At 38.1% G+C, this 18,570-nt stretch overlaps 1 protein-coding gene across 2 annotated transcripts in view; it reads left to right on the top strand.

Annotated features, from left to right (window-relative positions):
• afap1 (actin filament associated protein 1) overlaps positions 1-14,105 on the top strand; it is a 38,409-nt gene extending 24,304 nt beyond the window's left edge. The window contains exons 11-18 of one of the 2 annotated variants that reach the window (XM_088347437.1): positions 841-986; positions 1,082-1,196; positions 3,154-3,318; positions 7,055-7,184; positions 7,464-7,628; positions 9,535-9,719; positions 10,643-10,810; positions 12,876-14,105. In XM_088347437.1, the coding sequence (XP_088203563.1) occupies positions 841-986; positions 1,082-1,196; positions 3,154-3,318; positions 7,055-7,184; positions 7,464-7,628; positions 9,535-9,719; positions 10,643-10,810; positions 12,876-12,902 (1,101 nt within the window). In that variant the 3' untranslated portion in view covers positions 12,903-14,105. The remainder of the gene's footprint in view (positions 1-840; positions 987-1,081; positions 1,197-3,153; positions 3,319-7,054; positions 7,185-7,463; positions 7,629-9,534; positions 9,720-10,642; positions 10,811-12,875) is intronic. The other variant, XM_088347438.1, reaches the window with a different exon arrangement.
• Positions 14,106-18,570: the final 4,465 nt, after the last annotated feature.

The following is an 18,570-nucleotide window of genomic DNA, read 5'->3' as shown; positions in this document are numbered from 1 at the left end:
AAGAACTTTGACGTTTTTGTTGTTTAATATCTCGTGCGTCCACTCATTATGGTTGGTGTAAAGTGTGAAGAAGAGGCGAGCCGTTTATTTTGAAACAAGTGGAATAAGAAAGCTTGATGCGGTTAAGAAAATGGTTGGATTGCTTTTGTTCGGCCACTCTGTAACACGTAGGAGGACCTCTTGAAGCTTATCTTCCAAAAGTAAGTTACACTTTATTTATTTTTGTAGAGCATATTATTTTATGAAATGTTTATTTTTTAGTACACAACAATACAGGTTACTTATACAAGCAATAAACATACATATATAAACCTTAAACATACAAAATATTGCACTGAAGCACCTTACAAACAAATTTAACTTACAAACGACCGTCCGGAACCGTTCGTAGGTAGGGCAGCGCCTGTATATGCACACTAATGTTAAAGTGAGAGTGTGTAATATATTTATTTAATTTGTCTTTATTGTCACTTATATTAACGTTGTGAAACCTCGTATGCAACAAGATTAGTCATGGCACTACAGAGACTGTAAAGGTGCTGTCCAGAATTTGGAACTTTTCTTCTCACCCATCCCAGAGCCCTGAGTTCTTTGGCTGGGATGGATGTGACAAGGAGAGGCAATGCAAATGTATAGTCCATTCCTCGTGTAGTCCATTCTGAAGCATGGGTTGTCAAGCCGAAAAACAAGTTTTATTTTTATATATATATATATATATATATATATATATATATATATATATATATATATATATATACGATCAAAACAATTTCATGGAATCAAAAAATTAAATAAAATTAAATATTTTTTTTTTTTTTCAATTTTCCTATTTCTGTTCAGGCATCTTCCTCTGAAGCCATGGGTCACTGGCTTGGGGTCTTACTGGCCGAGTCGGGTTCCACGGCAGACCCTGCCACCTTGCACTACGATTACATTGACGTGGAGACGACTGCCAACGTAATCCAGCTTGCCAAACAGTCGCTTTGGTGAGACACATGCAACAATTTGCCTCATTACATGTCAAACTAGCCCCATGAAATTAGTCATAATACGTGGAGAGACTAATTAGTGTTTCTTCCAGTTTTACCAGCAAGCGTGCAATCTCCCCTAACCCCTACTTGGACAATACAGTGGGAAGCTATGCCTCCCCTAGCGGCACGGCTCTGCACTACCATGACGTACCCATCAATGGAATGGTATGGCTCACGTTTCACCTTCTCTCACTGAGGAAATTATGGAAATACTAGTTGGGCTCTTATTAGCGTAAAGGGCTACGTTACTGTGACACACTATCGTGGGACAAAGTAATGTCACTGTTAACTATAAGATGGATTCTGATCTATTCGTGAGTGATAACTGAGAGCAACCCTGTTACTCATTAATTTAATTTTGTAATCAGACACAAAACAGACACTGATGTGTATGGAATTAAACAGGGGCCACACTTTTTGAACTTGAAAACAAATTCAACTTAAAAACGCTCTTTTAAAAAAAAAAAAAATAATAATTTGGTCGAAATAAAACTTATTCATGTTGGTAAATACTTTGAATTAGTTGTTAATTTTCATTTTTCACCTTCATGCATTTATAGTTTACAGTTTTAAATTAAAAAAAATTCGAGTTTTTAGAGTCGTTGAAAGAGTTGAGTACACAACCGGCTTGCGTTACTACAGCAGTGCCGTCAACATTAGAAGTTTCTTATTGATATCTTTTGAATTTTTTCGACTATCACTTGGTCTCTGTTGAAAGGGCGTAAAATCACCAGTGACAGCTCAACCAAAATATTGTAGAACCTCTCCGAGTGGTGGTGCCTTCAGTAAATGGAGAGAGGAATCCTGTACCACTCCACACAGTCATCATGTACTTTGTATACAACATAAAATGTAAATTATGCCGTTGTGTTTGAAGTGAATAGTAGGCTAATTCTTTGATGAGTCCTCAAATCCTTAATCGGTTTTCTGTGCAGCTCTTCATAAGGGATTTGGACTTTTCCAAAATCGTTACTTGTCTGGCACTCTCATGCCATTCGCAATGTTGTATCCAATGCTTTTTTTCACACATGATGAAGTTAACTGTAGGAATGGGGGAAATTTCTGCTCCTTAGGTTCATCGCGATTCTGAAGTTAGCAAATCTTATCAGATTCATAAACTACCCAATTTCGACGATTAAAATACGTGTAAATACCATGTAAATTATAACTATAGCCTTATCCCCCTTGTTTTATAACCTTATCTTCTCTGTTCCTTTATCTTCTTGGCTCATACCTCACTGTGAATGTGTAAAACTGGAGTGTCATGCCCAATTTCGTTGTCAATATGTTGACCCATTTTGTAACAATGACAATAAAGGTATATTATATTCTATTCTATTCTATTCTAAAAAACATTAAATAACAAACGGTCATAAATAAAGAGGAGCTAAGAAGCAAGATTCTGTTTCCACTTAGTCGAACCATGCTGCATGCAGAACAAAATTAGATTCATGTAACGTTATTACCGGCCAGATCGTATTAACTGCGTTGTTGATTACAGTTAATGAACAAAAAACCTGGGAGCTCTGTCTGAATGTGTGTGAGTTCAGGTAGAGTGATACCACCCAAGGTTATTTTACGTATAAAGTCATTGACAATTGCAAAATTGTTTCATCTACTGTAGAATGATTAAAATATTAGTGAGGATGGAAAAAAAAGGAAAAAATGCTTTAATATTTTTTTCGTAATCTGAATATTCCCATTCCTATTAATTGTAAACAAATCATAGAGATACCCAAAGAATACCAGCCCTAATTGACTGTGCCTTTATTGATCCCTCAGAATGGTCTGATACATTTAAAAAAAATTCCATGGATAACAATTTCTGCCTATTGTCTTAGCAACCAAAACCACAGCGTGTATCGTTCCACTTTATCAATACAGTATGTTTCGTTGGGGTGTCGAAAGTATTTTCCATTTTCCTGACATGGGCCTTGCAGTCGTGAAAATACGGTAGCTTGTTGGACGGCCCGCTACCAAATGTTCCACTAGCCAGTAATGGTGTGCATCCCAGCGGTTGGAGACCCCTGCTTGAGTAGTGCCTAATCCACTAACATCTCTCTTTCATCTTTCTGTCCTTCTGCAACTTCTCTTTTCTTCCTGTGATGGTGTGAATGTGCAGCACACCAATCCCAGCACAGTTGTCAAGGAAGCACACGATGAGAACACCTATGAAAACGCACCCCAGACGAAGATCACCCTTTCTGCAAATCACTATAAGACACCAGCTTCTAAAGTCTCTGCTAAATTCCTCTCTGCTGATACTAAAACCAAAAATGCTACTCAGGTGACTAACATTTCATGAGACTATTTGCTTTTCATTTAAAAAAAACTCACTTCTACTCACTTGCACTTCCATTATGTCCTGTTCAATTTCAAACCGTGCAAAATTATAGCTGCCATGAAAGGCGGGCCAGAAAATACCAGCCTGTGCCTCTTAAACGGAATCCTAACGAATCAAGATTTGAATGCTTCAAATAAACATCACGAAATATAAAATATACAAAAATTAAGAATTCGGGTCACAAACCTTTTCTGCCTTTGTCGTAAAAGCCTTGCCACCAAGTTGTTATTGCTTGTAGTGAAATCTGTAATAGTGTTATCATAATTCTGTGTACTTAGGCTGCATTTAATGATTACATTTATATATATCATTCATTCATTCATTATCTGCCCCGCCTGTCCTCAGTACGGTCACGGGGGTGCTGGAGCCAATCCCAGCTGTCTTCGGGCAGTGGGCAGGGGACACCCCTAACTGGTTGCCAACAGTCGCAGAGCACACAGGGACAGACAATTCACTTGGTCATTCAGACCTAGGGACAATTTGGACCGGCCAATTAACCTGACATGCATGTGGGAGGAAACCGGAGTGCCAGGAGGGAGAGCATGCATGGGGAGAGCATGCAATCTCCACACAGGAAGGTTCGATCTTATGACCTCAGAACTGTGCCGCACACGCGCTATCCTCTGGCCACGTGCTGCCCTATTTATATATATATATATATATATGTTGAATGAATGAATGAATGAATGAATGAATGAATGAAAACTTTATTTCGAACATAAAAATAAAAACAGGACAAAAACAATAAGTCAACAACGAAATAATGTCACACAACATGTTCGAAAAGGGATAGTCAGAAGCAGATGCTTATTTTTCCTACCCCTTTATCTTCCCTATTAAATACATTTTATAGATAGCTCCTCTTGTGTCCAATACAACAAAATCTCATGGATATACTTATTACATAGGTCAGATATCAATAATTATAATAGTTACAATAATCACATATTTTATACACTAATCTTCGCAATACCCATCCCTCAACGTCATAATGCGCATAATGTCACTGCGGCACCAGTGATAATATCAATAAAAATAAACACAATACTTATAACAGTTCTGATGTGATAATAGCACAATAACAACAAGTTAGCCATAGTTTGAAGTGCAGTATTTCCAGTCTCCGTCATATCCCATTTTCTTCATCTCTGTATTTCGCCAGTAATGCTTTTTTGTATTTAAATTTGAACACATGGATATTTGGACATTGTTTGATTTCATTTTGCAAATTATTCCAAAGTCTGACTCCACACACAGACACACACATACTTCTCCTGGTGGTTCGCACCTTTGGGATTTTGAATTCACCACAGCCCCTCAAGTTATAATTTCCCTCTTTCCGAGTGAATAATCTTTGTATGTTTTCTGGCACTATGTTTTTGTTGACCTTAAATAACAGTTGTGAAGTGAAAAATTTTATTAAATCATCCAATTTCAATAAATTGGACTGCATGAATAAAATATTGGTATGATCCCGATATCCTACCCTGTGTATGGTTCTTATTGCACGTTTTTGAAGGATAAAAAGGGGCTATAGTGAACTTTTGTAATTATTGCCCCAGACTTCTGCACCATATGTTAAATATGGCAGAACGAGAGAACAATATAATAAATACAATGCATTATAATGTAAAAGAACTTTGGTTTTATTAATTATTGAAATGCTTTTAGATACCTTTGTTTGTATGTGTCTGATGTGTGTTTTCCAACTTAATTTATTGTCTATTATGACCCCTAAAAACTTAATTTCTGATACAATGTCTATTGTGACACCATCCATTTTTACTTCTAAATCTTGATTTGCCTTACGATTACCAAAGAATATTACTTTGGTTTTATTTAAATTTAAAGATAATTTATTTATATCCATCCATATTTTTAGGTTAATTAGTTCACGATTAATACAGGTTACCAAATCCATACAGTTATCATTTGAATAGAAAATGTTAGTGTCGTCTGCAAATACTACTATTTTCAATAGTTTTGAAACATTAAAAATATCGTTAATATATAAATTAAATAGCTTTGGTCCCAGGATAGAACCCTGTGGTACTCCACAACAGATGTCCAAATATTCAGATGAAAACTCTCCCATTTTTACATATTGCTTCCTCCCCGTCAAATAACTTTGAATCCATTTCAAAGCCACTCCCCTGATGCCATATCTTTCCAGTTTTTTTAATAGTATATTATGATTAATGGTATCAAATGCTTTTTTTAAGTCAATAAATACCCCGACTGCGTATCTCTTCTTTTCTATACTGTGGGTGATTTCTTCTACTGCATCAATAATTGCCATTGTTGCTGATCTGTTTGCTCTAAAACCATATTGACTTTCATTAATCAATTTATGTTTGTCTACAAATTGTTCTAGTCTATTATTGTAAAGTCTCTCTAATATTTTAGAGAACTGAGGAAGCAGAGATACCGGTCTATAGTTTGTAAAATGTGCTTGTTCCCATTTTTGTATATTGGTATAACTTTTGCTATTTTCATTTGATTGTGTTATGTGTTCATGATAATTTAGTAACTACGAAAATGTTGATTAATGTTATCCAACATAGTGGACACTCAAAATAAGGAGAAAAGCCAGCAATGGATTTTAAACTTGCAAGGTCAACAGAGGAGAGCCCAAACCTCAAATAAGAAACACCCTCCTCTCAGCCCTTTCTTTTTATTGCATCTCCTAGGTTACAAAAAGTGGTGTTCAAATCACAGAATAGCAATATGATTGGCCAAGAGTGACAATGACATAAACAGTTCACAATAGTCAAAACAACGAGCAAGAGTGTGCAATTTTAGATAAATAAATAAACAACAATAAATAAAATAAAAGGTTAGGTGTTTAGACATCAAGTAATAATTTTGCGATACGCTTCCATCTTTTCTCATATTTATCTAGTTTCAGTTGATGTCTTGCAGTGATTTTTTTTCCATAACATACATTTACTTTAATTTTTCGTTCCATTGTTTTATGTCAGGAGGTTGTGCTTTCAGCCAGTAAACTGTGATCATTTTCTTTGCTACCAGAAGCATAACCCTTAGTACATATTTATGTTGACCAGTCAATAATTCTTCTGGCAAAATTCCTAATACATAGGTCACTGGGTCCAAAAGAAGAACTGGAATTCTATGCAGTCTCCTTTGCAGAAGTCCAATATTGAAAACAGGATAAAATTATCAAATGATTTGCAAATGTCTACTTGTGAAAAAACAGAGCCAGCAAACTCACCGAAAAGATTGCAAAAAAAAAAAGATTTTTAGTGAGCAACACGGTGGAGTATGGGTTAGCATGTCTGCCTCACAGTTCAGAGGTCCTGGGTTTAATTACAGCTACCTGTCTCCCTGATTTGCATGTTCTCCCTATGGGTGTTCTCAGTGCACTCCATTTTCCTCCATATATACCAACCCGGATCAATTGGCAGGTCAAATATGTTCCCTTTGAGTGAATGGTTGTCTGTATAAGTGTGTCCCTGTGATTGACTGGCAACCGCTGCCCAAAGTCAGCTGGAATAGGCTGCAGCACCCCTGCGATCTTCATCAGCTGCAAATTAAATGAATGAATGAATGAAATAATGAATGCTTTTTACGGTTTGTCAAAAGGCAAAGTTTGTTCCTTTGATTGTCAATTCCTTTTTTGATTCATTGTTGCACTTTTAATGTGTTCTATTTGAACTAGTTTAAGGGAAAGAAAGGGAACACGGGCAATGGATTGTCATTCAAACTAAAGGCAGATCTGAGAAGTCAGCAAAAGAAGAACGGAGTATCTTGCATAAATGGGACCACTTCACTGAAACGCAGTAACTCTAGTAAGTGGCACAACATATTCGGTCTTTTGCTTCCACTCGACTAAATTCCATCTCAATCCTAATTCAATGTAAGGTAATAATAAATAAAGAATATTATGGAACTCAGATATTTTTATAAATTCTTCAATAAATATTTGATTTGAAATGAAGAGAAGAGAAGCGGTAGTAAAAGAGACCAGAATTTCAAATTTCGGACAACCTTTCACCTGACATCTCTGTACTGATCCAAAGTGCTTCTCTGGCACTATTTCAATCTGATATTCTTTTTTTACATTCCAGATGGGGAACAATGTAAATATGGGAAAAACCGTGTAGAGGCAGACGCCAAGCGGCTGCAGTCCAAAGAGGACGAGCTTACCAAAAAGAAACTCGACATCAGGAATCATCTAACAGTTCTAAAGAAGGAGCGCAAAGACTTGCGCAGTGCTATTGAGGTGGCCTCAGGTGAGATATGCCAAAAGCTATCATAGACTCCCATGTTTCCCGAATACACGACAAATCAGGTCTGGCATTTTGAGCAAGTTCATTTGACAGTAGAACAGGTTTATTCTAATTGCAGGCATGAAAATCTCTCACCTTTCGGCAAAATTCGTCATTTTGAAGTCAAAAAAGGTGACCTACGTGAATTGTCTAAAAAGTATTGAGGGGGAGGGGTTTATCGTGATATTTCGCAGAGAGTGAATCGGGGGTTTGAATTAAAATCGGTGTAGTTGTCCGTGGAAGATAAATCAACCCAAAACTTCTAAGTTTCTAGCCATTCAGGGTGGAGAATGGTCAACTGCAGCCCATACATCATGATACAGTACATCGATTGGATAGTAAACAATCTCGAAAGATGCTAATCGCTAACGCAAACAACCTGTATTGATTTATTTGGTATTTGTAATTTTTTGCCATTGCAATTGCAACTAGAGTGTGTTGCAGTGAGTTGGCGCAGAATTGCCCTAGAGCCATAGAGTATATTTTTAAAACGATTTTGAGAGAGCCACAACATATATTTTAAAAAATTCAAGAAAACTGCCAAACCTGCTCTTCTGCAAAAATAAATCTTTAGCACATTTTATTTTGTTGTGTGTCATCTGAATATTTAGTCAACTCTATGAAAAAATAGTAATGCCAGAACCTGTGTCTTAGAACAATACATAATATATACCACATTTCTGTTTTGTGTCTTATTAATGGTTTCAAAACAAGGTAAGGTGCAAGCAAAGTTATCTTGTGAAAATGTCACAAAATACTGCAAACGATGAGGATATTGTCGTATTTACTTTCGGCGCAGACTGCACTGAGCGTGAGAGAAAGGAGTGCCTTGTGCTGTGTGCAGAGATCCACCCTTCTCTACTGCACACCCAATAAAATTGCTCTGAGTGCTTGGCTGGCGTTTTGGGTGTTTTTTTTGTTTTTGTTTGTTTTCTGTGTGTTTTCACCGTAATGTATCTCAACAGTGAACATACATAATTAAATAAGCTTTCTTTGAAAGGATTTCTTCGGGACCTAATCCTAAAACGGGTTATGTTGGTGTGACACCCTGACTGTAAACTGTAGTTAGGAATGTGTCCTACACATACTGGACTGAATCTAGTCTTACCTCTGTGTTGCATCGCCTTTATATGTACCAAAATTGGGATCTAACCATCTGACTTTGGGACTAGAAATATACTATGGTCAAATTTTTAGAATCACAAAACAGAAATAACATATATATATATATATATATATATATATATATATATATATATATATATATATATCAAAGCTCTGATGCCCATTTGACAAAAAATCTTGTTTGCAAAGCAGTAAAAAACAAGGCCTGAAATTAAAACATGTATTAAATTACTGTTGCTATTATGCAGTCAACCTAGCTTACATGTAAAATTTTAATGTAAAATAACTAAATAAAATTGCACCATATTAAGAAAGCCCATGTAAAGAAAACTCGTGAACATTTTGCACAATTGACAGTCAAAGTGACAAATGCATCTATGTGAATAATCGTAGGCCGGTAGTTAGCCTTGTCAGGAGAGGGTTAGCTGCAGAGAATAATTCATAACAGTAAATGAGCCGAGCTAAATTTTTGCTCCTTTCATTTAACCGACTTGAGGTTGGAGTCAGCCAAAATAACAACATATAGCAGTATCCCCCAAGGCATATGTGTGTGCGGTGCCTCCTGCAGATCACTGAAACACAGCGTGGGTGGACAGACCTCTATATTTTGTATGTGTGTCTCAACCACTAGGGTCGTAGGGTTGTGTGCCCATTCCTCTCCAGGCTTACAAATGTTTCCACCACCCGGTCTCGAACAGGGGGACCTTTTGCGTATTTTCCTGACACATTTTCATGTCTGCAACAGGCAAGCGATCTCAGGCTTCGCTGTCAGAACGACTGAAGAAGGTGGAAGATGAGTGCAGGCAGAAAGAGGAGGAACGAGTGAACCTGGAGCTGGAATTAACGGAGGTCAAGGAAAGCCTTAAGAAGGCCTTGAGCGGTGGGGTCACCCTGGGCCTCACCATTGAACCCAAGGCTGCCCCAGTCCAGGTTAAGACACTACATCCTTCAAAACACACATTTTTTAAATAAGAATTCTAGACAACAAGCCGCTACTTTTTTGTCACATTTTAAACACTGCAACATTAAATACGGTGTGGCTTATTCATTTATTTATTTTTTCGTGTCACCACTGGGGAAAACAGCGAGCTGCTCTTTGCCACACCGCATGCACTCTAAATTTAAAAAAAAACGCAATTCTGTCTGTGAGAGTCAATGAGAGAAGTTAGTCCATGTTGTTCATATAATACATAGCAGAAGCAAAACTGGAGTTTTATCATCACCTTATTCAATATTTACAACACACTCACAAATCGTGTCCTTGATTCATAAATCCAAATTGAAAAGCGGGGGAAGTTATCTATCAAAAAACAAACAAGTGAATACAATTTGGTCCATTGGCAACCAACACAAAAAGACAAAATCGCCACTGTTTTCCACAGTAAGTAGAAATATAAGGCTCAAATTTTATGCGACAAAGCCCTCCTTTGCCTTTTGTTTCTGTGCAATAGTAAATATGTGCCCATTTATAATCGCCATCTTGAATGGTCCCTTATTTCAAACACACATGACAAAAAAACGACGCTGAAAGCGGTGTCAGGTGTGCCTTTGCGTTCTACACCAAAAAGTGTTGTTGCCAAATTCCCCACGCGGTGTGCATTGGGCTTAAAATGTAAGAAATAGACATAAATTAGTTCATGTTTATGTCTGTTTATGCCTGTTGCTTAAAATCCAGTGCGGCTTGGAAATAGGCAAATTTAACTTTCATTCTCCAATTTGAATGTTCACCTTTCATTATGTGCGCTCTGTAGTCTGGAATTTACCTTGGAAATGACTCGTGAATTTTTTAAAATTGCATCCAAAAATGTCAAGCTAAATGACTGGACTTTCTCCCTGTGTCTTTTCCAACGTAGTCTGTGGCAGCTTTGCGACGGGCCCAAGAGTCTTCGCCCTTCTCCAGCTGCGACACCAGCGACACTGAGAGCTGCTCTCTGCCCGTCAACAGCGCCTCCCTGCTCCGCCGCCAGCAGGGCATCCCTAAGGCCTCGCCAGTCCGAGGACACGTCCTGCAGAAGGCCAAGGTCAGTATGAACACTAACAAAACAATAACTTTAAAACACAGCACTTTGGTTCTCAACGTTAAGTCAACGTTGTCGACCAGAAGCAATAATAGAAATAGTTGCAGATTGTCCAACAGAGTGAGACATCTCTGCGTAAATACAATCTCTGCTGAGAGTCGCTAATGCTCATCAGCGTCTCTGTCTGGAGCGCTAACATGCAGAAATCGCGTTGTAGACCTCAAGTACGCGTACCATGTTAGCCGAGATACGGTGGATAAAAAGACTACAGTAATCCCTTGTTGTATCGCGGTTTCCTTATCGTGTTTTGCTTCTTCACTGTGTTCTGCTTTCTGATTGGGTAAACAGTTGCCTGGCCTGTTTTCCGCTTGTCTACCCGCGTGTCAATGACGTTGAGGTCTGAGTTGTTCACATACATTAATCGCTCTGTAAAGCGCTTTGGGAAGTCATTGACTTGAAAAGCGCTATATAAATGCATATCATTTCATTTCATCAGCTTGATAAACCTACATTATGTATGTCCAAATCTCTTTACTTTTCAAATTACTCTTAAAGCCATCATATCTACAAAAACGTTCTGCCCGCAAAAGCACCAAAAGGCACAGGAAAACGTTTTCTATCGCCAACAAAGTTGGACTTCTCAACCCAGTGAACGTGCTCTGGAGCCACATGCCTGTCTTTGGCGGTCCCTAGTGGTTCCCTGGCGCTTTAAAAAAAGTTTGATAATGAAAATTTATAGATAGATAGATATATAGATACTTTATTCATCCCCGTAGGGAAATTCACACTTCCAGCAGTCTACCCCGTTGTTTATTAACAGATTAACATGATGCCCTAGGGGTGCTTGTAGCGGAGTGGATGACGTCACGCCAGTCCAAAAGTTCGACATCCCTGCGGCAGATGGAAATCTTTTCTTTGTGAAAATCCAGGGATACACCACCTCGTGTGGCTTCTATAGGAGAAAACAGGACATATTCTTAACGTAATCATTAAGATATTTACATTATCGTTTCCTCTCAAATAAGGCTTTATAAGGTTTTTACTTTTTTTGCGGTTCCTGACATTTTTTTCCAGGGTTTTTTGGGGGGGGATGGGTCCAAAATTTGGGGGGTTTTCACCTGGAAGGTAAGTGCAGTTTTCCAAAACACACCATTCACATGATCTTCTAAAGTAAAGTAGAAGAAGGTAAAGAAGGTATTTGTTAGAAAAAAATACCATGATAAAATACAGTACTTTAATTAGTTAATTAAATACTTGAGCCCATGAATTGGGTTTGTTCTGGAGTGTTTATCAAATGAATAAATAAATAAAGGTTTCTACTTTGTGGGTTTTCACTATCGCGAACCGTCTTTGGAACACAACCCCCGCAAAAAATTAGGGATTACTGTACTTGCAAAGTTTTCAAAGCCTACCTTGCGTATCATGGCAGTACCTCAGTGATACACCAACATTTAAAAGGAACAGTCTGGCAGTTGAACGAAACAGAGTCTGACTCGCCTCTGTAGAATTCAAGTAACATTCGGGCCAATACGATTTTAATGACATTTTACGCTATAAAAGAGAGTTTGAGCGTTTTTGCCAGACTGTGCTGACAAACGTATTTGAAATTAAATACAAGCAGTCCGAAAAATCGCCAATTGTTAAAATGAAAAAAAAATGACATCCTTACTGTTTCACTGCCTCTCTTCTTGGTTTTCAAGGATAAAAAAAATGTTTAGTTGATTTAAATTTATTATTTGCCTGTTCCTAAAAAACATACAATGGTTTAATTATGGATTTATGTGTCTACTGATCAAGCACTGTACCTAATTGGTTCAAGATATCAGTGTACCATTTTGTGTGTTTATTTTAATTTACATAATTAAATCAATTTCATGCTTAATTTAATGATATATTGATAATGATATATATTTATTATATATACGATGATTCAGTTTATCGTTTCAATAGTTTGTGACTAGTCGACGATTAAAACAGTCGTTGGTTGCAGTCCAACTGCAGGTTACATTTTCACTAAGCATTTTTCTCAAATAACGTAGTTCTTACATTAGTATTTTCTGTTTTCCAGGAATGGGAACAGAAGAGTGGAACCTAAAGCTCGCTGACTTGCTCCGATGTTTTTTTCCATTCACGTTGCCTCTTATATTTATTTGTTACGGGCCATTCACATGTTTTCGTTTAACCTAAAAAAAAAAAACACAAATTCTGTCTTGAGACATTTTTCGTGTCGAAGATTCTTCGTTGTACATAAGTTTCTTGTGCATATTGTGTTGCATGTTACTTTTGTGCTTTTACTCCAAAGTTTCTTTTCACACATTGAGTCCAAATCCAGTATTTATTTGTATATGTTTCAAATGACAGGTAGTATATTCCCTCTATTTATGTTGTGATATTTAAAATAAAAATGTTGATAGGAATTGTCTTTACACAGTGGATTTTCCCCATATTTGAGGTCACTCATTTTGGGTCCAGAACCTAACTTTGGGACACCTTTTTTTACATGTAAATACTGTTGCTTTTTTTTCTTAATGATAATAGCTTTAAATTGGTCCCTTCCAAGATCATCAACCTCAAGAAGAAAAAAAACATAAAAGCCAAACAGTTCCAGAGTTATTATTTACCTGGAAATAAGTCATTTATTTGTCTAGTGGTGCCCATGTTCCCTGCCAATAATTAAAAACAAAAGAAACAAGAATTGCAGTGCTACTATTGAAAGTATTTCTGTAGATAGATAGATAGATAGATAGATAGATACTTTATTCATCCCCGAAGGGAAATTCACTCCAAGGCTAAAAAAAAAGTCATTTATCGTTTTTGTGTCATTCCTGTGATTCTTGGTTGTCTTAACCCCTGTGTTGTGCAAATTTTAGGGACCATCTTTGTACTTTTTATATAGTTAACATGGAAATATGACTGAAAACAACATTCCATTTTTTCTACTGTTGGGACAAATCTAGGAAAAAAATCATTACATTTAAAGTTAAATAAAATATCATTTTTTTCTGATTTCTTTTTTTTTTTAACAAGACATTTTGACCCGAAGACAACTGGAGGGTTACGTATGGTACATTTATGCTATTAGCACGATGTGGCCTTTGTAAATGTGAACTTGCCATATGTAGCTTAACTTAGTTTAGCATATTGCTTTGGGGACGATTTTTTTAAAATATATTTTGCACCTTATACTGTAAATGTTCTACTTCATTTCATATTGGACCCTTGACGACAGTAACATGCTCTGTTCATACTTCGAGAGAGCCATGTTTACTGAATCTCATCAATAAATATATTCTAAGTATGTTTCGTTGTTTTTTTTGTTCGTATACATAGAAGTAATAATTGTCTACACCAGGGGTCTCCAACCTTTTTCAAGCGTCAAGCTACTTTTTGTTACTACTGTAATGAGCGCAAAGGGCTAAACAGCTAAAAATTTGCTTGATAATTAGCTAGAAAAGTATACTGATAAAGAACTAAAATGGAGCTACATAGCTAGCTTAAAAGGTAAAAAGCCAACTAAATAGCCAGATAGAAAGATAAAAAAGGTAGATAGCTAGCTAGAAAGGAAGCCAAACTTTAGCTTAATAACTAGCAGAAAAATATACAATCTTAGATAGCATGCAACAAAATGTGAAAATCAAGCTAGAATGCTTGCTAAATAGCTAAAAATGTAGAAAGATGGCTAGCTACAAAGCTAAAAATGTAGCCAGATAGCTAGCTAAAAAGAGGCACATTTAAGCTTTATTAGCTTTATAAAACCAATTAATTGGAATTTAGTTTGTTGTATTTCCCTAAAATAAATCAATAAAAAGATGAAAAAATGTGTTTGATACAGAGATAGATTCTCATTTTGCTCAAAAATACTTATCAATACTTAAATATATTTTTTGTCCATGAAGCCCATGAACTGGAATTTATCTCATCTCTCATTAGCTGCACCACTTATCCTCAGCAGGGTCGCGGGGGTGCTGGAGCCCATCCCAACTATCATCGGGCAGTGGACAGGGGACACCCTGAACTGGTTGCCAGCCAAATCAGTTAGAATTTATTTCTAAAATAACTATGTGATTACCAGGTTCATTATTAAAAGATAGGCTCAAAAATATTCTGTAAACTAATGAAAAATAATTTTACAAAAAAATCACAAGGACCTAGCACAGATGAGCAATTTTCAGAACAGGGCCCAGTGCACCTCAACCTCACCCACCATTGTAGCAAACTCACCACAAGGTGGTGATCAGTTATCAGCTTCGCCCCTCTCTTCACCCGAGTGCCCAAAACTTCGATCGCAGGTCTGATTAAACAAATACAAAGTCGATCATCGAACTGCGGTCTAGTCCTGGAGCCAGGAGCACATATGGACACCCTTATGTTTGAAGATGATGTTCGTGATAGACAAACCATGACGGGCACAGAAGTCCAATAACGAAACACCACTCTGGTTAAGATCAGGAGAGCTGTGAGTTTTGAAGCTCCCCGGCAGTACGAGGAAGTCCCCAGAGGGTGCGCTCTCGAACACACCCTCCAAGGACTACAAGAAGGGTAGGTACTTTGAACTGCTGTTTGGTGCTTAAGAACAGACTACAGGACTTGCCCCCCTACCCGAAGGCGGAGGGGGGCTACCCCTTTGTCTACCGGGGTGAACCCCAAAGTACAGGCGCAGAGCCGTGGGGCAACTAGTATGCCCACACTGGCTCTGCGCCTCTGCACGGGCAACTCCAGAATGGAAGAGAATCCAACCCCTCTCGAGAGGTCTTGTACAAAATCCCAGGCTGTGTGTGAAGGTGAGTCTGACTATATCTCGTCGAAACCTCTCAACAACACACATCAGCTCGGGCTCCCTCTCTGCCAGAGAAATGGCATTGTCCAATTTTCATCCTGTCAAAATGGAGGGCGGCCTTGAAATGCTCCGGTCAACTCTCAAAGAAACCTGTCAATGATGGAAATTGTTGGTTAATGTAACCTCTTCAGATACAGAAATATTAAAGATGTCAATGTTTATACAGATTCTTTTTAATTTAGATTTCATCTCAAAAGACAGGCTTTGCGTGGCGCTCTTCACACCCTCCAGCAACGCATTGTCATGATCACTTTGGTGCATTACTGCCCCCTAGCTGACATTTCCTTACACCTTTTAGCAGGCCTTTGTTTTGCCAACTTGCTTTCTGATTGGCTAAAACAACAGTTTCGTCATCACTGATGTCTTCTCTCTCTCTCTCTCTCTCTCTCTCTCTCTCTCTATCTATCTATCTATCTATCTATATAGTGAAGAAAATAAGTATTTGAACACCCAGCTATTTTGCTATTTCTCCCACTTAGAAATCATGGAGGGGTCTGAAATTTTTATCGGAGGTGCATGTCCACTGTGAAAGGCATAAACTAAAGAGAAAAATCACAATGCGTGTTTTTTTAGCAATTTATATGTGTGATGCAGCTGCAAATAAGTATTTGAACACCTGTGTATGACTAGAATTCTACCCTGAAAGACTTGTTAGTCAGCCCATTATAAGTCCACCTGCACTCCATGTGTCATCCTGAATCAGATGCACCTGTTTGAGGTCTTTAGCTGTGTAAAGACACCTATCCACCCCATACAATCAGTGAGATTTTAATTTGTAACATGGTGAAGACCAAAGAGCTGTCAAAAGGCACCAGAGACACAATTGTACACCTCCACAAGGCTGGAAATAGCTAAGAAGCAATTGCCAAGCAATGTTGGAGCAATCATTAGAAAATGGAAGAAGCTAAATATGACAGTCAAACTCAATCGGAGTGGAGCCCCATGCAAGATATCACCTCGTGGGGTCTCGATGATTCTAAGAAAGGTGAGGAATCAGCCCAGAACGACACGACAGGAGTTGGTCAATGACTTGAAAAGAGCTTGGGCCACTGTTTCCAAGGTTACTGTTGGTAATTCACCAAGACGTCATGATTTGAAATCATGCATGGCACAAAAGGTTCCCCTGCTTAAACTAGCACATGTCAAGGCCTTCTTAAGTTTGCATAAAACCATTTGGATGATACAGAGGAGTCATGGGAGAAAGTTTTGGGGTCAGATGGGACCAAAATAGAATTTTTGGGTCATAATTCCACTTAGTGTGTTTGGAGGAAGAAGAAAGATTCCGGAGAACCCCATCCCTACTGTGAAGCGTGGAGGTGGTGCCATCATGCTTTGGGGGTGTTCTTCTGCACACAGGACAGGACATGTGCACTGCATTAAAGAGAGGATGGCTGGACCCACGTATTGTGAGATTTCGGGGAACAACCTCCTTCCCTCAGTCAGAGCATTGAAGACGGATCGTGGCTGGGTCTTCAAACACGTCAACCACCCGAAGCACACAGGAACACCAATGAGTGGCTAGGTAAGAAGCATATCAAGGTTCTAGCATGACCCAGCCAGTCTCCAGACCTGAACCCAATCGAAAATCTTAGGAGGGAGCTCAAACTCTGTGTTTCTCAGCGACAGCCAGAAACCTGACTGATCTAGAGACAATCTGTGTGGAGGTGTCAGCCAAGATCCCTTCAGCAGTCTGTGCAAACCTGGTGAAAAACTGCAGGGAACATTTGACCTCTGCAATAGCAAACAAAGGCTACTGTACCAAATAATAACATTCATTTGTTCGGGTGTTCAAATACTTATTTGCAGCTGTATCACACGAATAAATCGTTAGAAAATCATGCATTGTGATTTCTGGATTTTTATTTTTAGTTTATCTCTTTCACAGTGGACATGCACCTCTGATGAAAATTACAGACCCCTCCATGATTTCTAAGTGGGAAAATAGCAAAATAGCAGTGTGTTGAAATGCTTACTTTCTTCACTGGATATATGTATGATTTTATATATATATATATACTGGACTGTCTCAGAAAATTAGAATATTGTGATAAAGTTCTTTATTTTCTGTAATGCAATTAAAAAAACAAAAATGTCATACATTCTGGATTCATTACACATCAACTGAACTATTTCAAGCCTTTTATTATTTGAATATTGCTGATTTTGGCTTACTGCTGAAAAAAACTCAAAAATCCTATCTCAAAATATTAGAATACTTCCTCAGACCAAGTAAAAAAAATAATTTTATAACAGCAAAACTAAATCAAACATTTGAAAATGTCCATTGATGCACTCAGTACTTGGTTGGGAATCCTTTTGCACGGATTACTGCATCGATCCGGCGTGGCATGGAGGCAATCAGCCTGTGGCATTGCTGAGGTGTTATTGATGCCCAGGATGCTTCGATAGCGGCCTTCAGCTCATTTGCATTTGTAGGTCTGGTGTCTTTCATCTTCTTCTTAACTATACCCCACAAATTCTCGATGGGGTTCAGGTCAGGGGAATTAGCAGGCCAATCAAGGACAGTGATGTCATGGTCAGTGCACCAGTTACTGGTGGTTTTGGCACTGTGGGCAGGTGCCAGATCATGCTGGAAAATGAAATACTCATCTCCATAGAGCTTTTCAGCAGATGGAAGGATGTAGTTCTCTAAAATCTCTTGGTACACAGTTGCATTTACTCTGGACTTGATGAAACACAGTGGACCAACACCAGCAGCTGACATGGCTCCCCAAACCATTGCTGACTGTGGGAACTTCACACTGGATTTCAAGCAACTTGGATTTTGCTCTTCTCCAGCCTTTCTCCAGACTCTGGCGCCTTGACTTCCAAATGAAATGCAAAACTTTGGAGGACTTTGGACCACTCTGCAACTGTCCAGTGCTTCTTCTCCATAGCCCAAGTCAGACGCTTCTTCCGTTGTCTT

The sequence above is a fragment of the Urocampus carinirostris genome, chromosome 11 (genome assembly GCF_059441175.1).
Source record: "Urocampus carinirostris isolate Australia breed hairy pipefish chromosome 11, RoL_Ucar_1.0, whole genome shotgun sequence".
NCBI classification, from domain to species: Eukaryota; Metazoa; Chordata; class Actinopteri; order Syngnathiformes; family Syngnathidae; genus Urocampus; species Urocampus carinirostris.
The sequence above is the reverse complement of the archived record's forward strand: the minus strand, read 5'-3'. Positions and strand labels throughout refer to the sequence as shown.